Raw genomic sequence first — 12,234 nt, 5'->3', positions numbered from 1 at the left:
ACCTGCTGTGCTATTGCTCCAGCCCCAGGGGGGTCTAAGTCTTTAAGGCTCTTGGTGTTAGGATGTCTACCAGCCTGAGGACCTTTTGTGTCTTTCCTATTTTTTGAAGTTCCGCCCTTGCCCTCCACACGTACTGGCTCATTTAAGTGAAGATTAGTGTTGTGCTTGCCGTGACCCATGCCCTGTCCTCTCTGTCACTGTCAGGCCGACCAGCCTATGCTCTGTGGCAATGGGGGTGGTTCAATGGCTTTCTGGGAATGTAGTTCTGCCCTGGCAGAGTGGTTGCGGTGGAGATCTGGGCTATGTTTCCTGGGGGACACAAGCTTCCTCTTCTGAGCAAGCTTGATGAAGACACACCACCCATCCAAAGCTGAAGGGGTCCTTGACACATGTGCCCACCTTCAGCCCTAATCCAGAAGGTGGGCCAGGATTTAGCAAGGTGAAAGTTGGGGGTCCAGGGACTCCTACTCTTCTCCTATGGTTCAGGCAGCTGCCCCTATACTGCTGTTCAGCACTCAGCCTGGCTCTCCTAACTCGCCTGCCTATGGCCACCCCTATGGTCTGAAATGATACGGCCTGGTATATTCCAATCACGCTGTTCTGTGTACCCTGAGTGTGTCAATATTTCAGAGTGAAACATCCTTGAACCTAGCATAATTGCCTGTTCCTGCCCCTTCTCAGGAACTTGGAATGATGTGTCTATGGAGACAGGCTGAGTAGAAGATAGTAAGGGTGGTTGTGTAACCCTCAAGCCTGGCTCCACCATTTTAGCCAAGTTACTTGGTCCCTCTGTGCCTCATCAGGGCACAACAGGGTGGGTAAGAGCAACTGCCTCTCAGGAGTTATGATGGAAATGAGCTCATATTTTTTGCTGTCCGTAAGAGTATCACAAAGCAAGAGGGTGGGAACCACTTTTTCCCTGTGGGCATTTTGTGCTAGTGGGCTGGGTTCTGGCTCCATGGCCACCAGGCCTCTTGGTGCCAGTGGTGAGGCTGGGTGTCTATGCTCTCTTCCAGATGTCATGGAACCCGAGGAAGACTTTGAGCCTTCTGCAGGACGCCAGCTTCGTGTCAGGTGTGGCCAGCTGCTGACTTGTGGTCAGTGGCATCACCTGACTGTGTTAGTCACCAAGGAAATGAAGAGGAACTGTACTATTTCCGCCTATCTAGATGGCCAAGTCATTGGCTCAGCCAAGGTGAGTTGGTTCTGATGAGTGGGTGCTTGCCCCATGCCCTGCCTCCTGACTTCTGCGCCCTGGAGTGATCTCAGTTTGGATTTCTTTGGGTATGAGTTCGGAATCTGATCACTCCCCATGCTCCAACCAACCTTGCTGTCCAGAACGCTGTTCTTAGATCTGAAAGGACCATCTTTGGATGATAGAATGAAGTTCATGAAACTAGGGCAGAAGGCAAAACAGGGAACCAAGACTAGTCATGGCAGTTAAGACCGTGAAAGCCATTAAAGGAAAACTTAAGTCTCCAGAGTGAACAATGTGAAGCCATTCCCGTATTCAAGGGTGATTGTTCATGAGAGCTGAGTAGTGCCCAAGGTGCTCTCATTCTAAGAAGCTCTCTAGGAAGTACAATACAGCACATCTATGCTCTGTCCTGGAGCCCGGAGTGAGAGCTCCCAGAGATACCAACACCTCTTGCCACATATGAGAAAGGGATGGATTCTGCCTGGACTAGCTCATAAGTGAGCACTTGGCAGGTGGAAGCGCCTCCTCATTGCCCTTAAAAGACCTCAGAGGTTCTGTGGTCTAAGAAGTGGGGCTATGAGGGACCCGGGGAGCTTGTTCCAGCACCCCTAGTTAGAGGACATAAAGATGGTATCAGAGACAGAACCCACAAGACCAAAGATGGCAGGTGTGGCTGGGGTTCTTCCAGGTTCCAGACATATGCAATCTAGGTTGCATTCTTTTTATTTTTTTTATTAGAGAATCACTGTGATGTACAGTTACAAACTTATGAACTTTTGTGCTTGCATTTCACTCATAGAGTGATCATTTACCCATCCCTCCACCAGTGCCCATTCACCTCCACCAATGATCCCAGTATCCCTCTCACCACCCCCACCCCATCCTCCACCGCCCCACTCTGCCTCTGCGGCAGGGCATTCCCCTTTGTTCGCTCTCCTTTTGGGTGTTGTAGTTTGCAATAGAGGTATTAAATGGCCTTCATGTTCGGTCTATAGTCTAGACACACCTGGAAAGTCATTTAAACTTCTCACACACACACTTCTTCAGATTGATCTCTGTGGGAGGACTAATGTTTTCAAAGTCCTTGGGTCTTTCTAATATGCCAGAATGGAGAGCCTATTGGTGATTGTTTCTCAATTTCAACAGTATTGACATTGGACATTCAGAACATGTGGACAACTTTTTGTTGTAGAGGGCCTAGTCCATATATATGATGGCACTTAGCAGCATTCACAGTGCACTTAGATGCTTCTTCTTTTTTAATTTTTAAAATTTTATTGAATCACCATGAGATAGTTACAAGCTTTCATGTTTGGGTTACAATCTCACAGTGATCAAACACTCATCCCTCCACTAGTGCACATTCCCCACCACCAATATCCCAGGTATTCCCCCCCCTTTCCCACCCTCCCCCTGCCTCTAAGGCAAACAATATTCCCCATACACTCTCTCTACTTTTGGGCATTATAACTTGCAACACAGACACTGAGAGGTCATCATGTTTGGTCCATTATCTACTTTCGGCATGCATCTCCCATCCCAACTGGTTCTTCTAGCCAACTTAGATGCTTCTTTAGGACCCCTCCCCCCAGGTAAAGTTAAAAAAGTATCTTAGGTATTTCCAACTTTCCCCTCGCTGACAAACTAATTCTAGATTGAGAATTCTTAAACCAGCATAACTTCAGTTCTGTTAAACATCCAAAGATAAATTCAAGCTACTTTCTGGTAAAGCTGTTACATCCAAAACTAAAAATAAAGTAAAATAAAATAACCGATACTCAGAAATGTTTATTTTTCAATCATTAACAGTGTGGGTCCATCTCTCCTTTCTTCCTTCCTTATTTCCTTCCTTCCTTACTTTTTTCATAAAGTATTTATTTAATATCTACTATGTATTAGATACTGCTTTCAGAGCTAGAAATGTCAACTGGAGAAATACTTAAAAAGCCTGCATATTCTACAAATAAAAAAATTAAATATATATGTTATATGTATATTAACCTTGCTGTAGCAGAAGTCTCCATGGTATAACCAAGGATGTGGATTAAATCTTTTGTTGTTGTTGTTGAGATTCTGTGGTTTATACTACTGTTAATAATTATTTCTCAGGGATTTGGACTTTTTAAGGTAATTTTTTTTCTTAGAATCCAAAGAAGTGAATGTCATTGATATTTAGACCTCCTTTGCACCTAGCTGCACTGTGCCTTTGATGAATTTCTTTGAATTTATAATTGCACGAAGCAATATGAGACTGGTTGATAGTATTACTGAGTGTATATCCAATCCCAAAAGTCAGCAAGAAAGTTGGAGCAGAGTGGTATGATGGGAATGTGTCAAAATATGCTAAAATAAACCATGGAGAATGGCCAAGGGCCAAATCTGACAGCGATGATTTTCCAAGATGATCTCAACAAGTTTGATCTAGCTCACCAAGAGGAATTGAACTGGGAAAAAGACTTGTATTTAGGTGTCTTTGGCACTTGGTTAAATGCAACATCTGCTGGGAAGGAATTAGATGGGACTGCTGAGACTGGGGATGACCCAATCTAACAGCTGTTCTCAAATGTTAGAGCCTTTGTGTTTATTTCTAAGGGAAGATAAATGTAATTTAGAAATGTAGGGAGTATTTTAGCCTCTGAATTAAACAAAATGATTTGGGAGCAATTTGAGATATCTTATGTTTATAAATCAAAGTGAATGATCCAGTGAGAATATGTAGTTGGAATTTGGGGAGAAAGAGGCCAGCTACATTGGAGATATAGAATAGAACTTTAGTGTGTGAGGCAGGAAAATTCTCTATTTGGGAGAATGGGAGAGGAAGGGAACCTAACAGGACTCCATGTAAGCAGGCTTGGCTACCAAAAACTTGAATTGTTTAATTTGAAAATCAAATTTTTATTGTTATAGAGAAAAAGAATAATGCTAAAATTGAGTCTTATTTCAAATATATGTATACACATTTTCATGTATGCAGTAATTTTTTTAGTCATGCGAGTAATGCAGACACATTTTGAAATAACTCCGAAAAATAAGAAAATACATTTCTTCTCTTTTGTTATTTTAAACTGTCTATAAATAGAAATTTTAGAATTGACTTATTTATGTCTGCAAAAAAAAGAAAACCTGATGTGAATTTTCTATAGGAGTTGCATTAAATCTATACAGCAGAATCTGGGGAGAGAGCTCAAAGAACAAGAGTGCATGCTTCACATGAAGGAGAACTAAGTTGGAACTGTATCCCTGCCATCACATGGTCTCCTGTGCATTGCCAAGGCACCCCTTGGGCACTGAGCTGGGCTGGGAATAGTTCCTGAACATTGTTGAATATGACCTAAAGACAAAAACAAAAGGAAAATTCTCTAGGCTAAATTGAGAATAAATGACATTTTTTGCTATGTTATTTCTATGAAGATGGTATGTTCTCCATTAAATAATTTTCTAATTATTTTCATGATTCTTTTGAAATTTTTTATATGCCCCCTAAATATATATATATATTGCTTTTTGGGTCACACCCAGCGATGCTCAGGGGTCACTCCTGGCTCTGCACTCAGGAATTATCCCTGGCCATGCTCAGGGGACCATATGGGATGCTGGGAATCGAACCCGGGTCGGCCTCGTGCAGGGCAAACGCCCTACCCCCTGTGCTATCACTCCAGCCCCATATTTTATTTTCTTCTGGACAATTGGAACCTATTTTCTTATCAAATACATATTAGTTATAGAGGTTTCTTTGTTAAATTCATTGGAATTGTGTACGTGAGTTTGATATCTAAAAATAGTTTTTTCTTTCTTTTCAATATGCATGTCTATAATTGTTCTTATATAAAAACTAATGGGGGGAAGAGTGAGATAATACAGCGGGTAGGGCATTTGCTTTGCAAGTGGTCAACCTGGGTTCTATCCTTGACATCCCATGTGAGACCCCCAACACTGCCAGGAGTAATTCCTGAGTGCACAACCAGGAGTAACCCCTGAGTATTGCAAAGTGTGACCCAAAAGTCAAAAAAATTAATGGGACAGTATTGGGTACTTATTAGTAGAATATGACAGGGATAGGAAAGATACTCTTCCTAGGTTTTTTTAAAAATTTTTGGCTGCATACTTCTCAGCTTCAAAAGTGCTCTTTTTTTTTTTTTAACATTTTCAGATAAACTATGGTTTTACTTTGAGATAATAGTACTGTAGCACTGTCCTCCCATTGTTCATCGATTTGCTCGAGCGGTCACCAGTAACGTCTCCATTGTGAGACTTGTTACTATTTTTGGCATATATAATACACCACGGGTAGCTTGCCAGGCTCTGCTGTGCAGGCGGGATACTCTTGGTAGCTTCCGGGCTCTCGAAAGGGAAGGAGGAATCGAAACTGGGTCGGCTGCATGCAAGGCAAATGTCCTACCCACTGTGCTATAGCTCCAGTCTACTTTGAGATAATAATGTGCATTATTATATAATTATATGTATTTGATCAATTCTAAAGTTGTATACCTCCCATTACCCCCAGACTTTTAATTAATTAATTAATTAATTTTAAAAAATTTTATTGAATCACTGTGAGATAGTTACAAGCTTTCATGTTTGGGTTACAATCACACAATGATCAAACACCCATCCCTCCACCAGTGCACATTCCTCACCACCAATATCCCCGGTATACCCCCTCTTTTCCACCCTCCCCCTGCCTCCATGAAAGACAATATTCCCTATACTCTCGCTCTACTTTTGGGCTTTATGGCTTTGCAACACAGACACTGAGAGGTCATCATGTTTGATCCATTATCTACTTTTGGCACACATCTCCCATCCCAACTGATTCTTCCAGCCATCATTTTCTTAGTGATTCCTTCTCTATTCCAGCTGCCTTCTCCCCTCCACTCATGAAGCAGGCTTCCAGCTATGGGACAATCCTTCTGGCCCTTATATCTACTGTCCTTGGGTGTCAGCCTTATGTGATGCTATTCTATATTCGACAAATGAGTGCAGTCCTCCTATGTCTGTCCCTCTCTTTCTGACTCATTTCACTTAGCATGATACTCTCCATGTCTATCCATTTATAAGCAAATTTCATGACTTCATCTCTCCTAATAGCTGCATAGTATTCCACTGTGTAGATGTTCCAAAGTTTCTTTAACCAATCATCTGTTCTAGGGCATTTGGGTTGTTTCCAGATTTTGACTATTGTGAACAGTGCTGCAATGAACATATAGCTACAGATGTCATTTCTACTGTGCTTTTTTGCATCCTCAGGATATATTCCCAGAAGTGGTATTGCGGGGTCATATGGAAGCCCAATTTCTAGTTTTTGAAGGACTGTCCATACTGTTTTCCAGAAAGGATGGACCAGTCAGCATTCCCACCAACAGTGAAAGAGCGTCCGTTTTTCCCCACATCCATGCCAGCACTGGTTGCTTTTGTTCTCTTGAATGTGTGCCAGTCTCTGTGGTGTGAGATGATATCTCATTGTTGTTTTGATTTGCATCTCCCTGATGACTAGTGATGTGGAGCATTTTTTCATGTGCCTTTTGGCCATTTGTATTTCTTTTTTGAGAAAACTTCTGTTCATTTCTTCTCCCCATTTTTTGATGGGGTTGGAGGCTTTTTTAAAAAATTTTGAGCAGTTTTATTTTATTTTATTTTATTTTTAAATTCTTTTATTAATTCACCATGTGGAAAGTTACAAAGCGTTCAGGTTAAAGTCTCAGGTATACAATGCTCAAACACCCACCCCTTCACCAGTGCATATATTCCACCACCAAGAATCACGATATACCTCCCTTCCCCCCACCTCCCCAGCCCCCCACCTCGCATGTGTAACTGGTAAATTTCACTTTACTTTCACTTTACTTTGATTACATTCAATATTTAAACAAAAAAAATTCACTATTATTGATTTGGAGTTTCTCCCCCCTAAAGTCGATCTGCTGAAAAGAAAGCATTTGGTAATTTGTTTTCCATTGCTGAGAACAGATGATTGGCTAAAGAAACTCTGGTATATTTACACAATGGAATACTACGTAGCTGTCAGAAAACATGAAGTCATGAAATTTGCATATAAGTGGATCAACATGGAAAGTATCATGCTGAGTGAAATGAGTCAGAAAGAAAGAGACAGACATAGAAAGATCGCACTCATATGTGGAATATAAAGTAGCTGAGAGGTACAAGCTTACAATGTTGCGATTCCTGGCAGACATTTCTCTGGACTTAGTTACTAAAATACTAAAATACAGAAATCCAAAACTATGCTGCTGCTAGTGCGGCCTCCTGAAGGCTTTTTTTCCTGTACAATTCTACTAGTGTCTTGTATATCCTGGATATTAATCCCTTATCAGATGGGTATTGGGTAAATATTCTTTCCCATTCTGTGGGCTCTTTCTTTATTTTGGTCACTGTTTCTTTTGAAGTGCAGAAGCTTCTTAGTTTGATGTAGCAAGTGGAAGCACACATAAACAAATGGGACTACATCAAAACTTTTAATTTTAACAGATGTTATACATTCAAGCATTACCAGGGCCTTTCCTTTCAATGGATCCCTCCTCATTTGTGGATGTTTACGGATATATTGCTACCCCTCAAATTTGGAAACAGAAGTCATCATTAATGTGGCGCCTTGGCCCCACATATCTCTTTGAAGAAGCCATTTCAATGGAAACTCTTGAAGTTATTAACAAACTTGGCCCAAGATACTGTGGTAACTTCCAAGCTGTATATGTCCAAGGTATGGAGTGTTTTGATTTATAATATTCTTGCTGATGTTATTTTTTTAAATGGACATCTAGTTATTTATAGCATATTTATAAAGTATAAACTCAGCACAGGTCAGTCATTAGGGAAGACCTCTTTAATTGGATCATTATATATTTACAACCCAATAGAAAATGTCGCAGAAAAGGAAATGACAATATCCTCTGGATTTCAACTCCAAAGAATATAATGGAGCAGAGTGGATGGGCAATACCGTCAGTAAAGAAAGAGGAGAGAATGAGATAAATAAGTTACATTCCATTTAATGAAGAAGCTTTTTAACTAAAGTATACTGTTATCTTTAATTATTAAACAGGCAGACAAAACATCCACATTTTCGTTATTGATTGTTGGCTGTTCAAGCAAGGAACATTGCTCTCTGTGCTCAGCCAAGTCAAAGGGGTCAGCTCCCATCTGGGAAGGATGATAAATGAATCTCTGTGTGGATGCCTTGTGCTTGCTGAAGGGCGATTGAGCACTCTGGAGAGTTTTTTGTCTCCAGCTTTATTTTTTTTAACTTTATTTCCTCTGGCAAATGACAATGGCCAGAGAAATGCAGCGAGGTCGGGTCCAGAGCCAAGTCTTGCCCATTCTCATACTGTGTGTCTTCAAACTGTATATCTCAAGTAGTTTTCATGAGTCAGGAATCAAGGTGCTAATTTCACGTGTGAAGCTCGCCATGGACATAATGCTTACTTTCAGCTTAGCCCATTTCCTTTTAAATAGTGTTTGTTTATATACCTAGTTTAATTTATTTACTTTTATTTTTTTGTTTGTGGACAAGACCAGTCTATGCGCAGGACTTACTCCTGCCTCTATTTGTGGATCACTCCCAGTGGTGCTTAAGAGACCAGATGCAGTGCTAGGGATTGAACCGGGGTTCGTTCCATGCAACACAAGTTCCTTATCTGCTGTACACCCAAACTAGCCCTCAATTTCCTTTTTCATAACTCAACTTGCTTATCACTTAGCATTTAGATTTTGGAGAGTGAGATGAGAACCTTTAAAGGTGATTCAAGCTCTAGCAATTTCATAATTGGATAACATGTATTTCACATATGGTTAATTTGTGAGTTTTCTATGAGTATCAGAGAAGCACAGGTAAGGACAAAACAAGAGGAACATAAACACAGGGCATGCACCATACACTGATGATACACGGTCTCTCAGTGATTGCAATGATTAGCAGTGATCTCAGTGATACTGATTTTCTTGATTATTAATTTCCATAGAAAAATTAATTTTATTTTTTCATATTACTTTTAATGGAGTAGAAATAATTGAAGTTGTGTTGTTTTAGGAGAGGATCCCAGACTAGAAGGGGAACCGCTGGTTGCTGAGGAGAAGGTTTCCTTTGGTCTTCATGTAGCCAGTTCCTCCATCACCAATCTTGTTGAGATCAGAAACACTTACAATGAAGTGGACAGCCGTCTGATTGCCAAAGAGGTATGTCTTCTCTCTTCACTTGCTTCCCCCTTATGGAATCAAAATTATAGGGCATGCTTTTACATTATGCTAAAATGATCACTAATTCATGTTTGCACATGTGTAGATGGAAACATACAAGCATCTTTTCAGCTAATTTGTTAAAATATCTTGTGCCTCCCCACTTATTAGCACCCTCTGAAATGCAACCTTTATTTGTAATTGCTCTGAGAAGAAAGTAAGATGCTCTTTAATCTTTTATAGTAAAGCAGGAACAATTAGAATACTTAAAAAAACTGTTGTGACATGGAAAATACTGTTGAGCTTCCCTTTTTGGGTGCTACAGATCCCTCAACACTACAAAGTATTGTGTTACTGTGTTGTATTTATTTTAAACATAAGATTTGTAAATTGAAAGCAGACATACTTGTTGATGAAGATGCCTTTAGATGTATTATTTCCTAACTTATGTATAAAGAGCTCTTTTGCTTATCTCTGCTGAATTTGGGTTAATTTTTTACATTCTGTCCACCCTCTGAAATTGAGGGTTATCTCCCTTTATGAAGGGAATGGATAAGAAAGAGATTGAGATTTGCTGAACGCAAAAACTACCACAGCAACAGATATACTCATGAAGCTCCGACCTTCCCAGCAATTACAAATCACCTGGCTACAATTCACAACTCCCCTCCCCTCCCCCTTCACCTCCCCTCTCCTTCCCCCTTCCCCTCCCCTCCCCTCCCCTCTCCTCCCCCTCCCCTCCCCTCCCCTTCCCCTTCCCCTCCCCTCTTCTTCCTCCTTCCCCTTCCCCTCCCCTCCCCTCCCCTCCCCTCCCTCCCTCCCTCCCTCCCTCCCTCCCTCCCTCCCTCCCTCCCTCCCTCCCTCCCTTCCTTCCTTCCTTCCTTCCTTCCTTCCTTCCTTCCTTCCTTCCTTCCTTCCTTCCTTCCTTCTTTCCTTCCCCCAGTTACATTCTATTCTCAGGGATCACTCCTGGATGGCTTGGGAAATCATGTGGGATGCTTGGGATCGAATCTGAGTTGGCTGAGTGCAGGCAAGCAACTCATATGTTGTACTATCACGCCCGGCTAGAAGCTCTGATTTTCATCTACTTGACCTTACAAAAATCAGTGAGCTCAGACTTTCAGAAATTGGATACATGTAAACTGGGAGGAAGGCAAACATGTCCTTTGTAGGATCCTTTCCCCTCCAGCTGCCCCCTGATACTTCTTGACCTCTGAGCATAGGAACACTGTCAACACAGTTGATTAATCAAAGCCTCCTTCTGTGATTTAGCCAGAGACTTGGAGGCAGTATATGGAAATCTGAGTTTGGCTTCTGTCTCCCTGACATTGGTCCAATTGTTATTCATTCACTGACCAGCACATACTGAGTGCTTGCACTGGGTCAGGTCTCAGGTGCCTGCTCTCTAGAAGCTGAGAACAAGACATCTCCCCTTGCAGGAAACAGTCTCAGAATTCATTATTTCCCATTTCTCTAGATGAACATTTCATCCCGTGACAATGCCATGCCTGTGCTCTTGCTAAGAAATTGTGCTGGTCACCTCTCGGGTTCTCTGAGGACCATTGGAGCCGTGGCTGTGGGCCAATTCGGTATGTCAGGTTGTGAACCATCATTATTACGTTGGAAGAAGGGTTGGGGGCTGCCTTGCTTGTGCCACTTGAATTCTGAGCATTAGACAGAGAAGGAAAAATTGGGGAGTTAACCCTGCCAGAAGGTTGTCCTCCCACAGAACACAGTCAATTCACCTGGCTGCAACTCACAACTGCTGGTGAACTCAGCTAAGAAGCAAACTGGCATCTATACCAAACGGAGTCCGTCTCTGAGTGTGTTTGAGTGAAAACAATCTGCAACTATTAGTCACTGAGCAACTGGGGAGGAGCAAAGTAGTTAGTTGGTGCCAGCTTCCAACCCTGCAGGACCTAGAACAGAGCAGAGCCATAGGCTGCCAGAGCACTCAGCACACTGATTCATCCAGCACCCTGGATTGAGGCTGAACACATCTGGGCAATTCCAGCTTTCTTGGAATCTCCAAAGGACTCAGCACAGTATCTTTTAGTGACTTAGAACTTTCAAACATCTCTCCACTTCCTCCAGTGTACACTTTTCTCATGTGTACCTTCTGTTGTGGGTAGATGGTGGCAGCTCATTGGCCCTTGTATATTGCCGGGGAGAACTTCCATTGCAAGATAACTCCTCTGTTAAGAGAACTGATAAAATTCAATGTTGTCCCCCACAGGGGTGAGGGTGTTCCATGCCAGCCCTGCTGCCAGCAGCCTGGACTTCATTGGTGGGCCTGCCATCCTCCTGGGCCTCATATCCTTAGCTACAGATGACCACACTATGTACGCAGCTGTCAAAGTCCTGCATTCGGTCCTGACCAGCAATGCCATGAGCGACCACCTGATGCAGCACATCTCTGGGTACCAGGTACTCCTATCTGCCTATCTGACTAGTGGGGGCTGTGGATGCCAAGGAGCAGGGGGAGGCTTCACCAGCTCCAGTGGGCAGGTCCCTGCATATTGACTTCTGCAGAATATAGAAGAGAAGATGAACACCACCTACATCCCTGATTCTCAGACCAAAATGGTCACAGCAGAGAGCCAGAGGATAGGCAGAGAGGGGACTCTGATCAGGATGGGGCTTATCAACCTTTTTTACAGATAGGCACCTGATGAACTCAGATATCTTTTGTGGACCTAACCCCTCCCACTCCCCCACTTTGTGTCTAGCTAAGAGCTCAGGCCACAGAGTCAGAGTTCTTGTTCGAATTCTGCTTCTCCCCCGCCACTTGCTGTTTAACACTGAGGAGAAACTACTTACCTTTCTGTCTCAGCTCTCCCTTCTGT

At 42.3% G+C, this 12,234-nt stretch overlaps 1 protein-coding gene across 1 annotated transcript in view; it reads left to right on the top strand.

The window, feature by feature from the left end:
• Positions 1–12,234, top strand: part of WDFY4 (WDFY family member 4) — a 248,928-nt gene that overhangs the window by 57,595 nt on the left and 179,099 nt on the right. The window contains exons 18-22 of the mRNA XM_004607397.2: positions 1,017–1,195; positions 7,685–7,916; positions 9,243–9,388; positions 10,866–10,977; positions 11,625–11,815. Of these exons, the coding sequence (XP_004607454.2) occupies positions 1,017–1,195; positions 7,685–7,916; positions 9,243–9,388; positions 10,866–10,977; positions 11,625–11,815 (860 nt within the window). The remainder of the gene's footprint in view (positions 1–1,016; positions 1,196–7,684; positions 7,917–9,242; positions 9,389–10,865; positions 10,978–11,624; positions 11,816–12,234) is intronic.

Source organism: Sorex araneus, chromosome 11 (assembly GCF_027595985.1).
Source record: "Sorex araneus isolate mSorAra2 chromosome 11, mSorAra2.pri, whole genome shotgun sequence".
NCBI lineage: Eukaryota > Metazoa > Chordata > Mammalia > Eulipotyphla > Soricidae > Sorex > Sorex araneus.
Note: the sequence above shows the minus strand (reverse complement) of the source record. Positions and strands in the feature narration are given on the sequence as shown.